At 47.3% G+C, this 22,943-nt stretch overlaps 9 protein-coding genes across 9 annotated transcripts; 3 read left to right on the forward strand and 6 right to left on the reverse strand.

Moving 5' to 3' along the window:
- Positions 1-856: 856 nt before the first annotated feature.
- BP5553_04832 (uncharacterized protein) lies at positions 857-1,693 on the reverse strand (the record flags this gene model as incomplete). The annotated part of the gene is made up of 1 exon (XM_032013455.1): positions 857-1,693. The coding sequence occupies one exon, from the start codon at positions 1,691-1,693 to the stop codon at positions 857-859; it is 837 nt and encodes a 278-aa protein (XP_031870055.1).
- Positions 1,694-2,852: 1,159 nt separating this feature from the next.
- BP5553_04833 (uncharacterized protein) lies at positions 2,853-4,535 on the reverse strand (the record flags this gene model as incomplete). Its single annotated transcript, XM_032013456.1, has 1 exon — positions 2,853-4,535. One exon carries the CDS (start codon positions 4,533-4,535, stop codon positions 2,853-2,855), a length of 1,683 nt encoding a protein of 560 aa, XP_031870056.1.
- Positions 4,536-5,281: 746 nt separating this feature from the next.
- BP5553_04834 (Uncharacterized protein) lies at positions 5,282-6,275 on the forward strand (the record flags this gene model as incomplete). The annotated part of the gene is made up of 2 exons (XM_032013457.1): positions 5,282-5,405; positions 5,545-6,275. 2 exons carry the CDS (start codon positions 5,282-5,284, stop codon positions 6,273-6,275), a joined length of 855 nt encoding a protein of 284 aa, XP_031870057.1.
- A 786-nt stretch (positions 6,276-7,061) lies between these two features.
- Positions 7,062-8,173, forward strand: BP5553_04835 (Mitochondrial carrier; the record flags this gene model as incomplete). Its single annotated transcript, XM_032013458.1, has 4 exons — positions 7,062-7,149; positions 7,225-7,639; positions 7,706-8,035; positions 8,086-8,173. The coding sequence occupies 4 exons, from the start codon at positions 7,062-7,064 to the stop codon at positions 8,171-8,173; spliced, it is 921 nt and encodes a 306-aa protein (XP_031870058.1).
- Positions 8,174-8,856: 683 nt separating this feature from the next.
- On the reverse strand, positions 8,857-9,525 carry BP5553_04836 (putative nitroreductase family protein; the record flags this gene model as incomplete). The annotated part of the gene is made up of 2 exons (XM_032013459.1): positions 8,857-9,177; positions 9,238-9,525. The coding sequence occupies 2 exons, from the start codon at positions 9,523-9,525 to the stop codon at positions 8,857-8,859; spliced, it is 609 nt and encodes a 202-aa protein (XP_031870059.1).
- A 1,102-nt stretch (positions 9,526-10,627) lies between these two features.
- Positions 10,628-12,511, reverse strand: BP5553_04837 (Uncharacterized protein; the record flags this gene model as incomplete). The annotated part of the gene is made up of 1 exon (XM_032013460.1): positions 10,628-12,511. The coding sequence occupies one exon, from the start codon at positions 12,509-12,511 to the stop codon at positions 10,628-10,630; it is 1,884 nt and encodes a 627-aa protein (XP_031870060.1).
- A 4,213-nt stretch (positions 12,512-16,724) lies between these two features.
- On the reverse strand, positions 16,725-18,982 carry BP5553_04838 (uncharacterized protein; the record flags this gene model as incomplete). Its single annotated transcript, XM_032013461.1, has 6 exons — positions 16,725-18,024; positions 18,150-18,211; positions 18,244-18,269; positions 18,335-18,515; positions 18,567-18,848; positions 18,962-18,982. 6 exons carry the CDS (start codon positions 18,980-18,982, stop codon positions 16,725-16,727), a joined length of 1,872 nt encoding a protein of 623 aa, XP_031870061.1.
- A 1,156-nt stretch (positions 18,983-20,138) lies between these two features.
- BP5553_04839 (uncharacterized protein) lies at positions 20,139-20,618 on the forward strand (the record flags this gene model as incomplete). Its single annotated transcript, XM_032013462.1, has 1 exon — positions 20,139-20,618. The coding sequence occupies one exon, from the start codon at positions 20,139-20,141 to the stop codon at positions 20,616-20,618; it is 480 nt and encodes a 159-aa protein (XP_031870062.1).
- A 466-nt stretch (positions 20,619-21,084) lies between these two features.
- Positions 21,085-22,743, reverse strand: BP5553_04840 (uncharacterized protein; the record flags this gene model as incomplete). The annotated part of the gene is made up of 1 exon (XM_032013463.1): positions 21,085-22,743. The coding sequence occupies one exon, from the start codon at positions 22,741-22,743 to the stop codon at positions 21,085-21,087; it is 1,659 nt and encodes a 552-aa protein (XP_031870063.1).
- Between the last annotated feature and the right edge of the window lie 200 nt (positions 22,744-22,943).

Genomic DNA, 22,943 nt, shown 5'->3' on the forward strand with positions numbered 1-22,943 from the left:
GGGCAAACACATAAGTCAAATAAGTAACAAAGTTAGGTAATTGAAATATATGAATTACCGGTATGTCTAATGTCCCTCGGGGATGTCAGATTATATGTCATACCGTACAGTACAGTATACTATAGAAAGCAATGATTGACTCGAAGGCAGTGCATATGCGTTGCATACGTAAGAATTGCCACTGATCATCCTGATCATCGAGATGATCAAAGTGGACATGGATTCTTCGGCATTTATATTGTATTTCGTACGTAGGTGGCACTCAGTGCCTTCGGCAATCTGAACATTAAGTGAGGGATGCTGCTAGGCTTAGCACTTTTGCTCGGCATGTATATATATACAACTCGTCTTAAGTTCGTTGCCGGGTAAATATACTCGTATGTGCTTTAAGCCCTCGCATACCATCGGTTGTTTTTTTTATCTAGCCCTCCACACGTCTCGTGATCTTGCACTGTACAGGCATACACCGGAGATAACAATTCTTAAAACCGACCACAAATTAGGTACCTTTATTAAACAAAGGATCTTTGAGGCATTGTCGAGGCACTTCTTACCATCTTACGTGAGAGACCTGGACTGGAGAGACGCGGAGATAATTACGTTCAAGAAATAATTCCTGAGCCAACAAGCGGAGCATGTGTAATTTGCATTAGAAAGGTTTATATTTACATATAGGCATGGTCAACACGGTATACCGAAGTATTTTATAAAGGAATATATTAATTTTGAATGAGTGATTGTTAAGGAAAAGGAAAAAGAAAAGGAAAAAATAGCAACTGGGCTAGAGCGTCCCATGTAGTTCGAGAGCTCACCGGAGAACTTCGGGCTTATATCTTACATCTCCACGGAAAGCCCATTACCTGAAAGGGCGTCTGTACTGGGACTCTTGGACCCAGATCGGTTCGGGGCATATATCAGTGTAATTGCCACAGGTATCTTGAGGTCCATGGAGATGATACCGGCAAAAAGGAGCAAGAAGGGGATTCGTCAAGTGACGCAATGTCAGACCTTCTTCATCCATACAGAATAGGCTGCCCTCGAACTTAGGCCACATCAACCCCATAGTTTCGGGTAAGGGGATCATTGCTGTAGAGCCGCCCTTCAATGACAGATGGTAGAAAAGTGCCAATTCTAGGAACAAAGCCTGCAATGGCGAATGTAGCGGCGCAAACCCATAAGCTCCTACGACGTCCCTGAATTCGATAACCCCGATTTCACGATAGGGGTAACTATGCGGTGGCTTGAACAGTGTCTTTACCTTGTCCGCTATTGCATCCCTAAAATATAGCGATTGAAGGAATTCTCCCAATCTATATGCAGTCGCGGCGGCTTGGATATCTGGTCGGACTGGTTGCTCTAGGTTCTCAGGCGCAATACGCGAGGGCAGTACGATCTGCTTGGTATAGACCCACTCGAGGAAGATGGTAAACACTTTCGGATCCCAGTCCGGAAACGGTATAACCTCACCATACTCTACTTCGAGATCATTGGTCATAGGACTAAGATAGTTGGCAAACCAGTTAGATCTGGTACACAACAGGTTCTTATGGGCGTGAAATTTTTTATTTTCAGGGCCTATCTCAAGCCGTATCATCCTTTCTCCAAGTCGGTCAATGAACGACTCGAGCGGAAGCGGCTGCTGGGCCCCAGGCCCAGCAGGTGGCAGGAGATTGCCGGTGAAATGTCGCTCCATCACCTTTATTTAACACTTTGTTTCAAGGGTGGTCAAATATGATCAAGAATTCTGAAGTAGCGTATGAGAGCACGTATGAGTATCGCGCGTTTGTATGAGTTGGGATTTAGAAACTTTGAAGACAGGAGGGGCAGGTCTAGTTTTTATAGCAAACGCGGAACACGATATGGGATTAAACAGTAGATCCCTCCTAGAAGACATTTTGATTAAGTAGTGAGATAGATAAAGGGAAATGGCATAGAAGAAGCATAATATTTGTTAAGATGTTCTGATAAAAGGGGTATCTGGGATCTCAAAGGGGAAGCTATATAAAGAAGGCACAATTCCCCTGTTGATGGGGACAATGAAGCTTTCATGGACAAGACTTGAAACCCAATAACAAACAAAGACATCGTAGCAAAGTAGCGGGATGGCTAAAGATCCACGTACCGATATGCAAGAAAGTCTCATTATATACCTAGTATTGGAACTGCGACCATCAAGCAGACTAAATGGCCATACTCTATTGAATTGAAAACTCAGGTAATTCCAACTGGCTAGGTTTGATTACAAGAAGGCTAAGACACTAATACCGACCGGTTACATATCTTAGCGTATCTTTTGGAGCCTCCGTAGTGATTTTGATAGGTCACTTAATCTTTTGACCGAATGGAAGCCCGTCCTAGATCGCATGCCAATTTTCCATGCTTACAGTAGAGTAGCCGCGGAATATCCAATGCACCAGCCTCGGGAACTGCTCTGGCTATAGTTGTCACGAAGCATTGGCCAAATAACTCATGAAAAGATATCGCCTTCTTCGGTAAGTATTCGCTGCGAACAAAAGAAAACCAGCCGTCAAAGTTAAACTCAAGTATATTAACCACTTGTTAGATATACGGTAGACAGACTAATCGCCGCCATGTGACCAAACTCAAGGCAATGATTAGATCAGGTTATTATTCGTTGGTCTTCTGTAGTTTTCATAATTCCCATCAAGCAACATGATTTCCTACCCATTCTCGGACCCTACGTTCGAGAAATAGAGTATAATATATCTCCGGCAATCTAAAATAGTATGTCTTGACTCACTCGAGCCAACACTGGCATTTCCTGTGTTCTGATGGTCTATATATCCGTTCATACTAGGAAAATTTCCCAAATAGAAGACTCAACGGTCAGGTCACAAATCCAATGCCAACGTATCCACTCCTCTGCTAACACAACTAAGCATCATGCTCTTTTTGTCGTCGCCCAAAAGCCCGGTACCCCGATGCTGCACACGGCCCTGTTTTACACCGACCCGACAAGTGCCACAGTTTCCAACCTCGCAGTTACTTGGTATGTCAAAACCGGCTTCTCTCAACACATCTAGTAGTGTTTCACCTTCTCTGACCTGTAGCTCCTTGCATTGGCTCTCAATCTGGACAGTGAATGGATCCCCACCAGTAGATATAACAAATGCCTCTGAGTGTATGTTGGATTGTGGGAAGCCTATCGTCCGCGCAGTCTCTTTGACGGCATCGAGCAATCGATCGGGACCACAGACATAGATATGCGTTCTGTCGTTCGCATTATTAAGGATATTGGCAATATTTATCTTGCTTCCTTTTTCAGATACACATAACTTAACTTTATCCTCAAGCGTCTGTAGAATATCCTTGAATCCAACATCTGCGGCACGTTTAACAGCATAGTATAGGGCAACGCTCCGGCCCTGCTCTTTGAGCAGCTTCGCACTGGTGAAGAAAGCTGTGATCCCGATGCCCCCGGAGAGAAAGATATGCTCATCACACAATGTACCATCCACCAGTGGGAAATCACTTGCCATGTTGCTGAACACTAGTTCTTCTCCAAGCTCCAAATTTTCGTGCAGGAACTTTGAACCCCCTCTTGACCGAGCATCGTGTACAATACCGAGTCTGAATCCATTACTGTCGCCTTCCACCACCGAGTAAGCCCTCACAAGATTCCCGCTTTTGGGACCCAGTTTAACGCGTATATGGGCTCCTGGTAGTGCTTGTACCGGATTCTCAAACTTATCCACTGCCTCAAAGATGAATGATGAAACGGCGTCTGTCTCCTTTATTTTCCCGGCCAGCCTGTACGTATTCCATTTCAATGCCGCATTATCGTCTCCAATAAGTCGCATATCCTCGTTCCTGTATTCGCCCTTTTGGACGCGCTTTCGAAAAATACCCCTTGTTTCTTCAGCCAGGGCTTCCATCTCCATTAATCCCCGCATGATCTCCATATTGTGCCGTTCATCATACAGATAACGCTGTACCCTTCTGATAGGCCAGTCTGGGTGTTTACGCTCTATAAGCTGCATCGAGTCACCGGGCGTGATGAAGCCAGGCACAAGGACCCGATTATGCCAGCCGGTTCTGCACTCTGTTTGGGACCGCATCGCCATATCTTTGACCTCAAGCCGATGATTTAGTTTATAGCATGGCTGTCGAGGTTGGGTGACCTGAATTTGCGCGCCGTTGTTTCCAATAGCGAAAATATCACCAATGCAAACAGTCTGCTCATTATATCCATCCGCTGGGTCCGTGAGGAGATTCTCGCCAAACGCTCCATATGTGAGCAGGCTCACTGATCCAGGGAGCTCTTTCCTCCATTTATCGTAATGACCGGCCGCGTAATGCATTAATGCCTTGTCAGGGCCGCCATGGGTATGAAAGGCATGCTCATCGTCGGGTAGACCGAGATGGCCCAGGTATACCGGTTTCGAGGGGAGGGCAATTTTGAGTATGGCAGAATCGAGGCCCTGCACAGAGAAGATATTCTTTGCAATTCGGCCCGTACGGAGCTGCTGCACCTTGGTTGGCGACAACGTGGCAAAGGGCGTATTAGAACACATTATCCGCAATAGAGTCAAAAGGAGGGGGACAAGAAAGACTAGCAACGAGCCCGTTTGCAATGAACCAAATAGTGTGGAGAAGGACGGATTTTGTCTAGGGAAGGAAGTTAAATAGCGAAGGGGTTAGCGGTAGTGGCGTTGGTTGTGTATATGTGGTGTGTTTGTACTTGTAAGCACGACAAACGATGAGTTAGAAAGCTGTCAACCCACCCCTACGTGGAGGACTGTACATTTGCAGGAGACATGTGTCTGAAGCCCTGGTTCTCGCAAGTCCTGATTCTAGGGCCCACGTAGATTTGGGTTTACAGTTTGGCCCAAAGATGTTTGGGGATATTCTGCTCTGGTAATTTGAGTCGTGGTTTTGGGAGAGTCGTGATGAATCATCAACCGAAGAGCGCTCCGGCTCTTGGGAGTTCACGTGCCATAAGATCTGCGACGGCCAATCCCGGTTCCTTGATCGATACTCCTTTGGGCCTAGCGCATGGCCCCCGCTATCGCTCTTACCCCGCATTCCAGGGGCAAGCATAGCTCACGTGTGGTCAGTTTACCAGAGCAGGTTGACGTGGAAGTGACGGTGAATATCCCTCGCCTCCACGTCTTGCTTCCTTCTCTCATAACCATCATCATCATCATAAGCACCAAGAGGATCAATCAGAACTGACCCAGATCGCAAATCTCCAAATACAATAACCCTCCAGAACTGCCCAAACTATACCATCTCGCCATCACTCACCCCAGTCGCAACCATGGCTACAGAAGCGGTCCCTATCATCAAGGTGCTATTCGCACTGCACCCAGGCATGGACTCTTTGGACTTCATTGGCCCTCTTGAGGTCATGAGCCATGCCAGGCACAATATCAATGATGAATGTAAGTTGTTCAATTCTCGTTGGGGATCAACATCCATCCGCTCCCTTATCCCCCCTTCTCCTCGCCCTTCATATCAGCCCATATCCACATCCTTCGCGTTTCCCCACTTCCCTAGCTAACATTGTACTCCTCCACACAGCTACCAAGGCTTTCTCAACCACCTTTGTTGCCGACGCTGAGTTCGTCACCAGTGCTGAAGGTGCTGGTTTCCGTGCCCACATCGACTTCGAGGAGGCCTACGAGCGTCTGGCAGAGTTCGATGTCTTGGTCATTCCCGGTGGGGGCGTTGAACCCATCCTTAAGTCCAAGGCCGAGCCACTGGGAATCATTCAAGCTTACTCCGACTTACAAAAGAAAGACCCAAGAAAGGAACGCACACTACTTTCAATCTGCACTGGTTCCCTCTTCCTCGCCCAACAAGGCATCCTCAGCGGATTGTCCGCTACAACCCACCCAGATTATTATGCTAGGTTGGAGAAGATATGCTCAGAAGTTGCTCAGCGAGACTTGGCTGAGAGATGTGATGTCGTGGAAGAGAGATACGTGGTCAATAACTTGCGTTTTGACCTCGACGATGAGCAGCAGCAGGCATACATTCGTCGCAAGTCCGACGCAAAGCCCCCCGTGATGAGACGCAAGGGTAGCAACGCATGGAAGGAAAGCAACATGCGACGGGAGAGCAATGCTCGCCGGGCATCCCTCAAGCTTGCTGGATTGAGGGTTATCACCAGTGGCGGAGTATCCTGCGGCATTGATGCCTCACTGTACCTAGTCAGTGCTATGGTCAGTGAGGAGTCCGCCAATCATGCTGCCCATATCATGCAGTATACTTGGCAGAAGGGCATTGTTATCGATGGAATTGACATCTAGGGCGTTGGGCGTTCGGAATCAGGTATTGCAATCGCTGATAGAGCTTAGAATACTGATCCTGTTAGAAATATGGACTTGGTTTGGGCATAGGGAATACCGGCAGGGGTGATGAATGATGACCGTTAAGTGTTGCTAGATAGTTGTGCTGTCGCTACGAGTATTGTAATTTTCATCTCAACTCTTTCATAAATGATAAATCGCTTTGGCTGTGAGGAACTCACAATGTGTTTGAGTTAATTTACCGGTGTAAAATCTTGCCAGTCCTTCCCGTCCCTTCCGTACTGACTCCGGATGCGTATCGGACCTCAATCTAAGCTCATTGGTGGCTCGACTAAAATCTATTCTACACTACCTAGTACTCGCGATACTACGTACTTCGGATCTTTTCCGGATACAAGCTCGAGCTACCTATGCTCCAAAATGGAGCTGCGCAGGGGCCGATGACGTAACGCTCAAGCTCCCCCTGCTTGCCGGCCAACCGCTACCCGCCATAATAAATCAAGTTTCAGCACGATTGCATCCATCTTTCTCTGTACTCCGTATCAACCATGATATATCGAATATTTCATTTCTTTATTTCGCTCCTGTAGCAATCCTCTCTACTCTTTTTCAATTGCTTTGCGCGGCGTCAGAGACCTGTTTGCTGTTATCGCCTTCCCGGCTCGATCCACCCGTATTACTGCGATAAGGAATACGAATCTTGCACGACCAACACAGCATCCCACCGCAGGACTTCATACCAACGTTTTAACAACTGCAAATCCAAATATTTCATAACTAGCAAAGATGTCGGGACCTCAGAAACCACGCGGTAAGCCAATCGAACTATACAGCGGACAATACTTCGGGGCATGTGCCCTGGGTGGGATAATTGGTATGTGAGCCCTCAGGATCTATACACTTTCTACGTCCGTTTCCCTTTAATTGACTTCTACCTTTTTTATCCCAGCATGCGGTCCCACCCATACGGCCGTCACGCCGCTCGATCTTGTCAAATGTCGCCGGCAAGTGGACACCAACCTCTACAAATCCAACATCAGCGCCTGGGGGAAAATCTACAAAGCGGAGGGTGTGCGGGGCATATTCTTCGGATGGTCGCCCACGCTTGTTGGGTATTGTCTACAGGGAGGCGGCAAATATGGGTTCTATGAGGTTTTCAAATACCTCTACGGCGACAAGATGTTTCCCAATGTCAATAAGACGGCCATATTCTTGGGTGCAAGTGCGAGTGCGGAATTCTTGGCCGATCTTGCTCTCTGCCCCTTTGAAGCGGTCAAAGTACGGATGCAGACCACGCTTCCTCCTTTTGCACATAATATGAGAGATGGGTTATCAAAGATTATCAAACAGGAAGGATATGCTGGGTTTGTTTCCTGAACCAAATTTCCCCCGGATTCTTATGCTAATGATATATGCCTTCGCCGATATAGACTATATAAAGGTCTCTATCCCCTCTGGGGTCGCCAAATTCCATACACAATGTGTAAATTTGCCTTCTTCGAAACAACCGTCGAGGCCATCTATACCTACCTCGGCAAGTCCAAACACGAGTACAACGGACTTCAGCAAACCGGTGTCTCTTTCCTTGGTGGCTACATAGCAGGTATCGGATGTGCAGCAGTTTCCCACCCTGCCGATGTTATGGTATCGAAATTGAACTCGGACCGCAAGGCAGGAGAAGGCGCCGGACAAGCTGTTACTAGGATCTATGGGAATATTGGGTTTAAGGGCCTGTGGAATGGGCTTCCTGTTCGAATTTTGTGAGGATATATGAACACCATTGCAAGGTCTTTGCTAACTCAATTGTCAGGATGATTGGAACTCTAACGGCATTTCAATGGTTGATTTATGATAGTTTCAAGGTGGCGTTGGGTCTACCAACCACAGGTGGTCATTAGGTCAATGAATGGAGTTGTTGTTTGATGATAGAACACGGTAAGGTAGGTGTCTATATATATCAAAATATGCAGAGATCTATTAACAGCTGGAGACTGGTGACTAGGCTTGTTGGTGTAGTAGTCAAAGCTCAAACCACCATCAACAGACAACTTAGGATGACCCTGAACACTCCGCTAGAGAGAACAAAGACTAGAAGGGTACAGTTCGAGTTTCTCGGTGTCCAACGCTCCGTTGGGATATTTCTTTTGCTATTTCTTTTCTTTACTACCTGCCTACCTAGTTAGCCGAGCCCACACATTACGCCTTACTCGATCCCTTTCGCTACCTAGCTACCTAGCTAGGTAGATAGTCGTAGGATAAACTATATTGTATTAGTCTCACCCCGGGCATGTGAAAATAATTTTTGCTTCAGGAATATATCTCGCTTGACAGGTAAAAAACAAAACGAGGAACTCACAGCGTAATATCAATTTTCATTCATATCCCTAGAACTAATCTGACACAACTCACTAACGTAAATGGTTTGTAACGAGCTTTATATTTCTAGTTGTAATAATACCACCGGGTATCTTTAATAGACATGGCCTGCTGATTCTCAACCCACGCTAAAAAGGCCGCTCAAATACCTAATCCTCTACGCCAGCCGCGCTTTCTCAAAATCTAACCTTGCACGTAATGCTCTCTAAGCGCCAAAGACCCTAAACCTCTCCTCCTCTACCTTCATAAACGTCTTGTTACCCGCACCTCCCTCAGGCTTCCCGAAAACCAACTGCGCATTCAAACTCCAATCCGGGTCCACATTCCACTCACTAGCCACCTTCTCGTCGATAAGAGGGTTATAATGCTGCAGGTTGGCGCCTAATCCTTCGGCTTCAAGGGCGGTCCAGATGGTAAATTGGTGCATGCCGTCGGATTGAGAGGCCCAGACGGGGAATTTATCGGCGTATAAGGGGAACTTTGCTTGCATTCCTGCGACGGTGCTGCGGGATTCGAAGAATAGGACCTGTTTTGTGAGGTTAGTTTTTTTGGTTGATAAGGGAGAGAGGAGTGGGGGGAGACGAACAGTTCCGTAGGCGGCTTTAAACATGTTTAGCTTTTGCTCTGTGGCGGTCCATTGTTCTTCAGACACAATGCCCTTTAGAACGGTCTTGGTGATCTCCCATAACTTGTCGTGCTCTTCCTTGACTAAGAGGATCACTCGGGTGCTTTGTGAGTTGAATGACGAGGGGACGTGGAGGACGGCATGTTTGATTATCTCTTGGATACGGGTGTCGGAGACGGGAGAGGATTTGGAGAGTTGGTAGAATGTGCGGCGGGACTCGATGGCCTCGAGGAAAGGTTGGGACGCCATTATGTTTTGGTTTGTGGATGTAGATGTGGTGGTGCTGAAGTAGTGGTTGAGGGGTGATACAGGTTTGCAGTTATTTTGATTCTTGGATTGAAAGTAGGGAAAAGAATTCCTAGCAGACGGGGCCAGCGCCTTTATATTGCATCCAGTGGCCGCCTGTACCCACTTACTCCTACACGCCCCTCGGAGGAAAAGAGTCGCCATTTCGTGCCAAGAAAGAGCAAATATCAGAATTGGCAGGAACAACCAGAAGGGAACATGCATTCGGCGGTTATTTTACCTAGCTCGCAGTGCTTATAACAATCTCAATTGGTCATCACTTGAGGCCTTTGTAACTTTTGGTAATGGCTGACAGTTATACAAATCTTTTGCTGACTGGTGTTTGGATAAGCGGCTTTTGGGGGTCATGACGTGCTTACCGAGAAATGCAGGAGAAAAGCCGCCCTGGCGTTGTGGGGCAGCCTGCGGCGTATTTCCCCTTTGGGGATTCGTGGCGTTGTGGCGGTGTGGGGCCATTATATTTTTTTTAGATCACGTGGAACCGTTCATCCACCTAACCTGGATGTCGGAATGGAATGGATTGTAGAGCTCTGGAGAGCCAGTTTATTATAGATTGCTAAAATGATTCTACTCTGCGCAGCCTTCTCACACCAAAACTAACTTCCTTTTAGTAGCTTAGAATGGCTATTACTTGCGCTCAACAATCAAATTGCACTTACTGACCCACAGGAGAAGAGGCCGTAACAATAGAATTGTAGAAATATGCAAAAATGCTATTGGTTTTTTTAATTCAATAGGTAGTTTTCAGCTAATCTGTTTATACATATTCTTCATCAAGCTTCTCATAGCTACCTACTCTAGGTGCATTATGATGCAACATCCCCCATATATGCTCTACCTAACAATTGCTTGTCTTCTGAAGCCCCATGGGGTTCCAATCCAAATTCTACCCGCGTTATCTATGCTCCCCTACCAAATAAACGCCATGCCAGTAGACGCAATAAAATGCCCAAAATATCATAAATCTTGACACATGAAGAAGTGAATGGCCAGGAAGATAGATACAAGAAAAGGATGCGCGGTTGGGAGAGACAAGCAATATCAATCACCATGTCTCCGCAATATACTGCCCCGCATTCTTCTTCAAATCCCAAAATTCAGTCGCTTGCTCGCGGGAGAGATTCCCCTTCAACATCGCAACATCGATCAAGGCGTCTTCGACGCCCTCGCCCATCCCCTTGCTACTCCCGCAAACAAATACTCTCCCGTCAAGACTGTTAATAATGAACCAGACAAGATCAGCTTGGGCTCTAACTTCATCTTGGACGTATTTCGGATGACCGGATCCAGGCCTCCTGCTCTGCACGACCTTCTTAACTTCATCTTCATGTACACCCCATTCACCAGAATATAATTCATCAAGGAGGGAATCCCTGACTCCTTGAAGCACCCAGACTTTGTTCGCACAGTTGGCATTCTTCAATCGTCTCTGCACGAAGCCCCTGAAAGGCGCCACGCCGACACCGGCACCGATCAAGAGCATAGGTCCATCGGCAACGAACTCTCGTGCAAGAGGATTTGCCATTAATCCCTTGAACATAGGAATGCGTAAGTCGAGTTTCTCGCCTCTCTTCTCAGCCTCAATAAACTTCCGAGCCTGGCGTTCGAAAAACCCACTTCCGACTCCAGTCCGTTCACCATTTCTCCAATTTGGCGTCTCATGGACGGTAACCGCAATTTCGACCAGGCGAGCACACCCAGCAGCGGGAACGCAGGACTCATGAGGATCATTGGAGAGGGAGTAGAATCTCGGCATTAGCTGCTGGAGATGGGAGAGGAGGTGGTCAAGAGGAGGCTTGCTGCTGGGGAAGGCGTGGAGTAGTTGATTGATTGTGATATGCGGCCCTGTGCGGAAATCGCAGAAGACTCCCTGCCCTTCAGCACTGCATATGTACGAGAGGATCTTCTTCTCGGCCGGATCAGTCGCGTATTCAGCGAGAATACGCAGGAGCGGCTTCGTTGGGGGGTATGATTGGATATCGCTGCACCAAGTAAGGAGGTCGCGGCGCGTGGTGATGAGCTCTCGCGGTTGGTCCTCGCACCAAACTGTAGGCCAGCGGCCACTCTCTGTCTTTAGAAGAACTGGGCGATCGCGGATATAGCGCGGGATGAGGAGGAGCTCCAATAGCTCGTCCACCACTGAATCCTCGTTGGGAGCCATGACCCCAATGGCGCCTCCAACCTTGAAATCTACCCCCAACTCCTCCGGATAATCGGTAACATCCAAATCGAAATGATAGGTGCGTTTCTCAGCTCCCGGCCTCGTTAGCTCACGAGCTGTAAAAATACGAGCCGAGTAGACGTTATATGGGGGATGAGGCTGGACAAAACTGGGCGGGTGGACGGAGGTATCAACTCCGTGTGAATCCTGTGATGGTGTGAAGTCGATTGAGCCATCCTTTGGCTCCTGCGTGGATGTGTTCGCAGAATCGGTGGCTAAAGGAACGGCGGGGGGGTTTTGGACCGGCAGCAGAGAGACGGTCTTTGCAGGCAATTGTGGTATCCCTGACAAGGTCGTTGGAATCACTCCCACTTTCAATTCCAAGGCCCTGAAGGCATCATTGTCCGGAACCGGAACGCGTTCATAATCGAGTCCATCTGTCTGCGTTACGGCCATGCAGCATCCACCTCCGCAGCATTTTTCAATCAACCGTGTGGCGGGCTCGCCAATGAGTCGTTGGACGTCAGCCGCATTCTGCGAGATCAACTTCGTCGACGCCCTTCGCCGACGGGGGGGCAAGGGCTCTTCGGGCTCGTCCGAGGAGGAAGAATATGTGAGTGAGGGGGCGCCCGACCTGGGTGATGCAGTCGAAGTTGGATCTTCGGGGATGCAATGGGAAGTTGTCTTCGTGCGCATTATTTGTTGGGGGCGTGATATGGGAATCGAGGCTGGCCGCAATGGCAGACTGGCCGTCAATGTAGCATCCATTGGAGCGGGTGGGAGAGGGAGGGCGAAGATTCGGGAGGAAGAAATCGGGATGTGCGGAATTCGGAGGCGATGAAATTTTGTTATCTCATCGAATTGAAACTCGTTGGATGGGGTTTGTTAGAATAAACCAAATGGATGCGGAATATGATTAGGCCGAGCAGTGGTATGTGTATCTGGTGGTTGTAGTTGGAGTTGGAGTGGTAATTGTGGGGTGGGCAACGGTTTATTTTCACTGTTTTGTCTCGTGGGCGGCGGGGGGCTGAAGCTGAACCGAGGCGGGTGGGCCGCGGAAATGTCGTGTAGTTAGTGGTGGCCAGTGGATTGTGGGCGTGGGCGTGGTCGTGATGCATAAATTGGGGGATCCTTTGCTTTTCCGGTCCCTATCAGTTTGCTGTTGTGGTGGCCGAGACGGAGCGTCCGAGTTTGAAGAGGGAAGTGAAGAGGGAGATGTGAAGGAGGGAGTGGGAAACAAAAACCCAGGAGTGGCGCGTTGTCGGCTTCTTGTATTTCTTTATCAGATCCTCTCTCCACAACCGGCTCCCCCCGACTCACACGGCGCGGCTAATCAGGCCAGGGTCCCTGCGCTCCCTGTCCGCTTCTCCTGTAGCCTGACAAAAGCACACCACAACGCTATAGCTACATGTGCTTTCGTACATTACGGAAATTATTATTATTATTATAGCGATGATGCACCAATACAGCCCCTACTATTACAACTCAAATCAACCATACAAATCCAAAGGCTACCCTCCTGGCCCTCCAGCTTGCACTCGCCTGGCCGTCTCCCGCTGCAACGCTCGAGGTGCTCCGGTTCATCCGAATCCGCGCCAGTGCCGATTTCGGCATCCCCCCTTCCTCGCTTCCCCTACACCACGGGCAGCGTTGCACGGCAAATGCAAATCAACGCAAACAGAATGGTTTCGTTTTGTAGGGCTGTACCACTGTACTTACATGTACGTACTACGTAGGGCAGCCCAGTACTCTATTCCGGAGCTCGTTTTCGGGTTTCCTATCCCTTCTGATTCTGAAAGTTCCCTTTACTCTTTCGCCGGCCCACTTCCGCTTTCACTCGCTCCGTGCTTTGTATGTGTCACCGTTGTTTCCCCGTCCTTTCTCCGCGCACCGTAACCCTCGTGACTAATCGAAATCCCATCCCCTGATTCCTCCCCCCTCACGCCTTCGCGGCTGGCTCAACTTGGCCCAACTGTCGTTGTAATGCAGGCTATTGGTAACTACAATAGGTACGTACCTAAGGTAGTTACGTAGTACGCAGTACCCCATGCGGATGTGGTATTATTAACACATGGCACCATCCAGCCATTCAATGGCCACGCTTCCTCTGTATTCCGTACTGGCGTACAGAGTACTCGAGTACTACACTCGTACGTACTGCGTACTACGCCACCGGGATTCTGAATCCTAATGCCGGGAGCCGGGCGTTGGGGAATTGGTTTATGTCTCACCATCCAATGATCGCCCGCCGTGGCGCCCCAACGAATCTTATCAGATCATCAGGATTCGCTCTTGTGGCCGAACCTCGGGAATTGGGATCGCATCAGATAAGATTACCCAGCCAAAAGTGCAAGGGCATTGGCCCGGGGCGCTGTCGGGAACGAATATTATTGGACATAACTCCCGACACCGGAAACAACAGTGGGTCAGGATCATCAGATAAGAAGAGATCATAATCACTCAATCGGCGGTGCTTCCAGCCGTGTCTCACTCTCGTTGAACCTCTGATGAACCCTTCTCTTCATCCAACACGCTGTCCTCTCCAGCATACTGGGCTATGCAGCAAGCCAGAGAAATAAAATGCAGCCGGTACGTACAGTTCTTTCGCACAGGCAGGCGGATATTTACCTCGAGACGACGATCTGCCGAGAGGATCAAGCCTTGGAATTGTCCCGCGGGAAAGCGTCCATGTCCACGGGTCAGGCGATATGCCGGAAGGAGGATAAAGTATCTTTTAGTAGCCGTGGCAGGAATTATAGTGCCACATTCCAATCCGGAGTGACTCGTATGCACGTGGTGCGAGATGGAAACATTCGTGATTCTGGTTTTCTCGCTTGGGGATGACATCCAGCCCCGGTGCTCCATAGGCCAACCCAACACGCCCTTTGAGAGTGACTTCTCGCGAACGAGGCCACGCAATATTCATCCGGAGAGACCATGACGAGGTGGTAACTTGCTCACTTCTTGTTTGAGATATAAAAAAAAGCGATGCTTTTCGTTTATTGCGAAGGACTGGAATATGGATGAAGTGTCATGCAGAGGAAGTCTCTCATCACCTGCAACCCCATAGTGGGGCATTCATCTACGATGTCACCTTTTCTAGCTCAATTCTCTCATTTATAACAACTCCATATCTAACGATCATGCATTTTGAATTTTCAGCGCCGTTTCATTTTTTCTTAAAGGTGCACGGTCGCGAATTTTGTCTATTGGGGAGACTCCCTGCTGATCTCCGGCGACCTATCTGGCGGGAAGTTCGCCCATGGTTCCAGCATACTCGGCGAATGAATTTGGCAGTTATTAGCCCTATGGTGTTATACGAGTAGGATCAACCACGCTTCTAGTGAGGTGGTTAATTCTATGAACAGGCATTGGAAGAGCCATAGACGTCTGGCCTTGAGTAGTAGTGGTAATGAGGAACTTAATATGGTCTATGAGATATATTTTATGAACAAGATTATTGACGGGCTATATCGTTTGACAAGTATAAAGCGAAGCTTATTTACATGATATTGGGTAGTACACTTTTGATGTATGTCTCATTGCGGAAATATAGGCGGCGACTCACCTTCTACATTTAAACGTCATATTTGAGATATTGAGCTGAGATAAAGACTTCTTTACTATAGAACCAGAGACGTATATAATGCCTCCATATCTACCGTGAAACAAACAATCAGTTCGGATTGTTGCATTTTGCCAGGAGGGCAAAACCCCCCATTATAGAACGCAAGCAAGCATAGAGCAAACAGAATAGGCGATTATGCAAGAGCAAGAACGCATTTGCCACCTTCTGTACGGTGCGTACAGGTACGGTAAGTCTTCCAAAATGGCGGCTCTAAAAGACGGCCTCTACATTAAGCTATTCGCTCCCGAGTAGCCCCCGAGCCGGCTCCGAGTTGTCCAACTACGATGTGCAACAAAACTTAATACAACAGACAAGCGAGTTAACTAATGAAGACAATAAAAACAGATGGGCCGAAAGCAATCGAAGAAATGAATAGCAAAAGAAATGCCCAACAGAGCGTTGGATACCGAGCAACTCGAGCTGTACCCATCTAGCCTTTGTTCTCTCTAGCGAAGCGTCCAGGTCATCCTAGATTGTCTGTTGACGGCGGTTTTACCACTACACCAACACCAACAGTGCCCCATAACTAAGATATAATATTAAGAAGGCTCAAGAAAGTCAAGAGAATAGTATATAGCTAGTACGAATCGACACCGAATCGACGCCGAATCGTTCCTACTACGATATATAACAAAACTTTTTAGGGGTTACTTAATTAGGTATAGTATACCTAGGTATATACTCCTTTAAATATCACCCGGCAATTAGCACACACGTGAGGTAATAGGAGGTTTGAAAACCAAGAGAATAATACCCTCCGAGTCGGTCACGATACCTTTGAGTTATCCCGAATACGTAAACGCTACTCTCAAAAGAATAAACTTGAAGCTTCTAGAATAATATAAGAATAATTTATAAAATTTAGCTCTCCTAAGCTCTTCTTTATCAAAGTTATAAAAATATATAAAAGAAGAATTATTCGAAGATATTAAAGTTACTAAAAGGTCTTTTAATATAAAAATTATATTATATACTAGAAAAAGGAATTTCTATAATAATAGTTAAAAACGAATAAAGTTACTATAAAGAGTAAGAAAGTATATTTTCAAATATTATATAACTAAGATAAGTTATAAGTAACTCTAACTATTTGATCTTAACTTGCTCGAGTATCGCTACAGCTTCAGCCACGTGCCCATTCGCTTGGTACGCTCTTGCTAGTTCGTACTGCGACGCGAGCCGGGCTGGGTGTGTTTCAGCTGGCGTTGTCGCTCGGATCTTGACCACCTGCTGGAGTAGTGTTACGGCCTCGGCCACCTGCCCATTCGCCTGGTACGCTCTCGCTAGTACGTGCTGCGACCCGAGCCGGGTCGGGTCCGTCTCGACCACCGTCGTCGCACGGATCTTGACCACCTACTCGAGCAGCGCCACGGCTTCTTTACCCCTCCCGAGATTCACCAAGCTTCTTGCTTGAAGTTCATATAGCGGCAAGAAGTCTTCCGATGGCTCATCAGGGTTCTGTCCAAGCTCGAAGAATGTTTCTTCCAGTAATTGGCTAAGTTTGAAATCTTGCCGCATAACCAACAGAGCCCAGCTGCATTGGAGAATAATTGGAGTGGTAATTGCTTTTGATGCTAACCCAAATGCCTTATTGACCTTTATATTCAAGTAAGATAAGATATGCGGGAGTAGACGTCTCTCTTGTGTCTGCCATATGCGGGTATTTGAGCGAGAAAATCCAAGAACACAGCCAGCTATGATCCATGCCATACCTTGACGCTCTGAGTCCTGTCGATCCCTGGCCCGAGCGTAAGTCAGCGGGTGCATCGATAATCCCACGTCGCCGTCTTGATCATGTCGAGTGACTAATGAAAGTGATGCAAGTAGAGAGATGGCCTTTGTGAGACGAAAAGGTTCCCACTGGTCTTCCTCTAGGACCATGAAACTTGGTAATTGCGAGACGTGATCCGGGGAAAATTGGTCGATAACTCTGGCTTTGATACTGCTAACCCGTAAGATATCTTTGCAACCCTTCCACGCCTCCTCGAAAACTTGAAGAGTGAGCACGCTAGAGCCAAGCATTGACAGGATCTCAAGTAAGCGTAAAGCGTCTTTTGTAGACTCGCTTCCATACTGCTCTAAAATATCTGCTGATGCTTCAAAGGTCGCATAAACATCGCAGTACCTCGATTGGGCTTGCTTTGGACGATACGTTAAGAGCCGCGTTCGCTGCCGTTTGTAAACCTCAGGGTACTTGTGGAGTTGACAATGGCCTTGACTGATATATGCTCCAGCTTGTATCAAAGCAAGCGTGTGCGACCCTAGGAGGCTGACCACTTCATTGGCTTGATCGTCATGAGATGGCCACGATTCTGGAGCTAATTCGGCCGCTTTGAGTAAAAGTTCTTTTGAATCATCCTCTCCGAGACCTTCTAGTACTTCAAATGCGTCTGGACTATACTGTCTACATTCGGCAACACGAGATGTCATGAGAACGGCGCCGTGATTTCCAGGTGGAAAATAGTCTTGGTAATCAAACTCCGGGTCATCGGCATTATCGAGGGTAAGGAGCCAGCTTCGATTCGTCGCTGCAAGAACTTGAAGTGCTTCAGGGACAGTCTTAACTGAGCTTCCAATGTTCTTTGCAACGGCAGTAAAGTTACGCTCAGCAATAGAAGGCTTGTCGACATCGACCCAGAATATTCCCCAAAAGCTATTATTGTCAGCTGAGATATTATAAATAACTCCTCATAGAGAATATACTCTTCCTTCATTAAATTCACAACTTGCAAGCAGGTCTCGGTTTTCCCCTGCCCTCCTAGTCCTGTGATAACAAACCTCCTCTGCTTATTAGAAGAAGTAGTATCACTGCGTAAGATCGTTTGTATTCGAGCTAGCAGCTCGGCACGCCCAGTAAACAGATAGTTCATACTGCGGGGTATGATCCGGTGAACGTCACTACGAGTATTTATTGTAAAGGTGTTAGTAATATCCTAATCCCGGAGGCAGCCTAGCCTACTTACCGTTGATGCGGTAACGCTCAGTCACAATTGAGCCTCCACCTTCAACCATTCTTCGAATCTCCGGTAGAACACGCTTGAAATTTTCATCATTCTCCCCACTGAACTTATTAAGTCCAGAGTGATCAGTGTCAAGTGGGATCATCCGCTTTCCAAGCTGAGTAGCTGATTGTTGGTTTACAGTCTATAAGTCAAATTAGTAAAGGGAACTAGAATGTAAAGCATATATATATACCTGTATCGTCAATAGCCCATATCTGGCGTGTTGAGTCTCGTAGAAACAAACAGAGTCCCAGTTAATATGGCAGTCCGAAAAGTCTCTCGCAACATCGAACAAAGGTTGGCTGTCTTTTTGTAATAACTGTAACATAGTAGAATCATATCGAAGAGCCTGAGCTAGCCATGTTCCCCAAATTGCAGCGTTACTTCCCTGGAGAGGTGCGCCAAGAAAGATGATACCTGCCACGGACAGGCCCAAGTCGTGAAAATGCCGAGATGAGGCAGCAGAAACAAGTGCCTATATTCGTCAACAAAGGTAGCATACTTGTGGCTTAGACAGAACATACTTGCTGGATGACAATGCATCCAAGACTGTATCCTATAAGTATAATTGGCCGCCGTCGCTCCTACCAGCAGAAATACTTTAGACATATTGCCATTAAATCAAAGGCGTTCGCAGAATACCTACGTGTTCCTGCTGCCTGTGTTGTAACAATTCATTCAAAAATAGGTTGGCGCACTCGCGCAGGCTTATCTTAACATCGGAATCCCTCCAGTCTGACTTATAGCTGTACGTGGCGATCCGTGCGTTTTTAAATTCAGGTACGAGCAAGTTCCGGATCCACATGACTTCTGTTGTGCCATCTTCACCATCTTTGTCTAATAGCTTCTTTCGCTACGAAAACTGCACCATGGTTTCGCGCCTAATCCCTGAACCGCGATGATACTAAGGGGGTCAGCGGGTTTGGAGAGTGGGATGAGCGTAGCTTATTACTCTACTACCGGGGCGGGTCCTCCCGCAGCCTCGTCGGTCCAGATATTCAAGCCGCTGGCTTTAACGGTCTCTTTAGTGTATGGCATTGTCGCTCTGCCATCTAGAAGTCTGCTAAGCTAGCTTATAAGATAGCAGTTCAAGGTAGTTGAGGTATTGGGACGTTGGTTATGATATAGCAGAATGACGTTCAGGTCAGCGGCTACGCTCAGCCTCACATTGGAACGTCTAACTGACTGAGACAGTTCGCCAGTGCCAGTCATAATTCGTGGCTCACCCGAATATTAGCCGAAAGTAAATAACCTCAATCCCTAAAAGTAAACAACTCCCTTTACACACAACAATGGCACCTGTAACGCGATCGCAAAGGCCCCAAACTCCTGAATCTGATCAATCCCAAGCCTGCGAAGCTAATACAATAATAATAAAAACTCCCTTTTTCAATTATTTCGATGAGTGGCGCGCTAGTCAGTCTACTAGAGAGATTACACGCTGTCAGGGAGTCCCACAGACCACAGCCAGACGCTGGCTCCAAGAAAGAGAGGTTTTAGGCTCTCCTGCATATCGGCGTATTCGTAAGACATCAAAGATACTAGGCAGACGTCGAAAAGTGTCAAAAGATATGTGTAAGTTACTTGTATCGCCATCCCGAACCCTATCCGAAATCAGCAATACGAGGCGCAATTAAACTTCTATAATATCGACGTTTCAAGGCGTACAATACAGCGAAGCCTCCTTAGGCATACAAAAAAAGCTCGACGCTATAAGCAGGCACATATAAAGAAGAAGATATCTAACGGTAATACTCAAGAACGTATGCAATACGGTACTCGACACCAAGGCAAAGGGGTTTCTGATTTTTGGCAATATGTCTTCTTTACCGACGAGGCGTATATTGATCCTTCCTCTACTATTCAAGGGCATATCCTACGAGAGCAAGGCACACGTTACGATTCTAGGAATATCCAAGAAAGGGGAGAAAAACAAGGGATAATGCTCTATATTGCAGCATGGATTAATTGGTACTCTAAGACAGACAAATTAGAGTTCTATAACGACGAAACGGACTATATCCAAAAGCCAGAGCTCCCGCGCAAGCCTAGGAGGACAATGTACGAGTCGACAGATGACTTTTCTATTAGAATCCAGGAGTGGGAGGCAGCTCGCCTTCATGACAAGGAGGTGAAGACAAAGGGCAACGCTATGACTCAAATTTACTATATAGAGCGTCTTTTGCCTGTATATATAAATGCAATTCATCAAGCACGGCAACAAAACTTGTTACGGGTTACTTAATTAGATATGCCCAGGTATGTACTTCCTTAAATATCACCCGACGTTAGGCACGCGATGTAGTAGGGGGGTTCGAAAACCAAGGCAAGAATGCCCTCCGAATCGGCCCCGAATAGCTCCTACTTGCGATATGCAACAAAATTTGTTACGGGCTGCTCGATTAGGTCAATATCTACCAGATCTGCTTGAAATTTCACATGACCCTAAAAAATATACCTAGCTACAAAGCCTTTCAAAGAAATCGAGAGGATAATATAAGAAAATAGTCAAACCGGATTGAATCGTGATTTTAGAAAGGATTAAGCCTTAATGGTGCCATAATTCAATGGCGGTTGTGTTTCTTGTGGAAAACCTTGAGTACCAACCATATATATCTTACCGGCATATCTCAAATTGATGGTATAGAGTAGAGGATATAAAAAGGCAGCAGGTTCATATCTGAGCAAAATGCTACTCAGCCGGTCCATAGTTAGTAATCATAACTCCGGCCAGTCTCTAGATCACAGCCATGCTCCTTGCAAAATTCTTCGTAGCCGTTATACGGATAGTGGAAATAGTTGCTCACAATGCCTAACTTTTTGTCTTTGTAACTGGCAAATTTTCCCTTCGGGCGCTGGGTTTTCATAACCATCTCTACATCGGCCTCTTGACAAGCAGCCAACAGCTTATTTGCTTCTTCATTTGTGAAGTTTGGATGTATAAGCCCATCAGGGCTATATTTTTCCGGGTATTGGACCTTCTCCCACCCGAGATCGAGGCGCTTAAGTGCTGGGGTGCACGTATCCTTTTGTACGATATACTCACAAATTTGAGTGAGAAACTTAGAACCGCAATGATGCAATCGCAGCGATTCTAGATTAGGCGGGAGTGACCCTTTGAGGTTCTGGTATTTGGGGAATTTGCCCTCAGCTTCGTCCTCGTCGGCGCTAGTTCGATGGCCCATTGTGATGCAAGCATCCATCTCGATGGACTTCAACTTTTCAAACCCAACAAGAGAGCTAAGGGGATGCTCCTTCTGATACTCCTCCTGATACTCCCCAAAATAGGTGTCTTCATGGTCGATAATGACTAGCTCCTTAACGCAAGGCTTCATATGCTCCAACGCCTCCATCATCCGCGATGGCTCGAACTCACAGTAACTCACCACCCCGTTCTTATAGCGAAGGCGCTCGAGCGAAGTGAAGCACCGAAGAAAAAGGGTGAGAGTCTTATGGTCGATATTGCAGTGATGCAAGTGTAGCGACTTGGTCGAAAACTCAAGCTCAGGACTATACCACTCTGGTGGTGGGCCGTCGTGGGAAAGGGCCGAGTAATTATCTTCGTGAACCATGTGCGCGTAAAAAGACTCAAGGGACTTGAGTTTGAGGAAACCAACGAGATCCAAGAGAAGTATTCCAAACTCCGTATCCCAAAAGTAAAGGGCCACTCTTCGCAACTTCAGCATGGACTCAGTTGACGTTTCGCCACATTGCTGAAGCTCAGCTGCCCTCGCTACATACCGGGCTAAAATAGGAAAGTAGTCGAAGCCGCAAGTCCAGTTCTCAAATTCCAGCTCTTCTAGATTTGGAAGGCGAGAGAGGACTAAAGTGACAATAGCATCCCATAGACCAGATTCTATTCCACGAAGCCATCCCTGACCTTGACTTCCAGATTCACTGGCTGCATCAACTGCAGAACGAATTCGGGCCCAATCTTCGTCAGTCACTTGCGATAAATTTAATAGCCCATCAGCTTCTTCCATTACAGCTCCGTGAAACACCTGAACCCAGCCTGCAATTTCAGGAGCTGCGAGAATCTTGCACAGGAATGAGACTAGCGGCTCTGTGATACCGTCATAGCAAACGTTATCCGATCGAATGTGGGAGTACACCAATGGGAGCGTAATATGGCGAAGTCGACGAGAGCATAAGGAAAGATTGTAAACATTCTTAGGTCCCTGTGGCGCGATGCCCTTGGTTTGGTACCGTGGTTCTACCCCCCCGGTATCGCAGCCGACATATTCTGCGATTGCGATGAGGATTTCGTCGGATAGGCTTGTCAAGGGACTTTGTGAAGTCAAAGGCTGATGGATTGTCTCGTCACCCGCCTGTTGTCCAGGGGCTCGGACGAGAGGCGATGCGCTTGCCATTATAGGAGAGTTCTTCCGGGGAACGGGAATTTAAGCAGCAAACTGCTTGAAATGGCCAATTTCGACTTGATATCTGATAATAACTCGTTGAAATAGCAGCAGATGGGGATGGAGGCCCCTATATACTTATAGGTTATTTATGCGTTCACGAATTGGCGAATGACATGTCTGGTCAGTACACCATTGATCGGGGCTTGGCG

The sequence above is a fragment of the Venustampulla echinocandica genome, assembly GCF_003357145.1.
Source record: "Venustampulla echinocandica strain BP 5553 chromosome Unknown scaffold_2, whole genome shotgun sequence".
NCBI lineage: Eukaryota > Fungi > Ascomycota > Leotiomycetes > Helotiales > Pleuroascaceae > Venustampulla > Venustampulla echinocandica.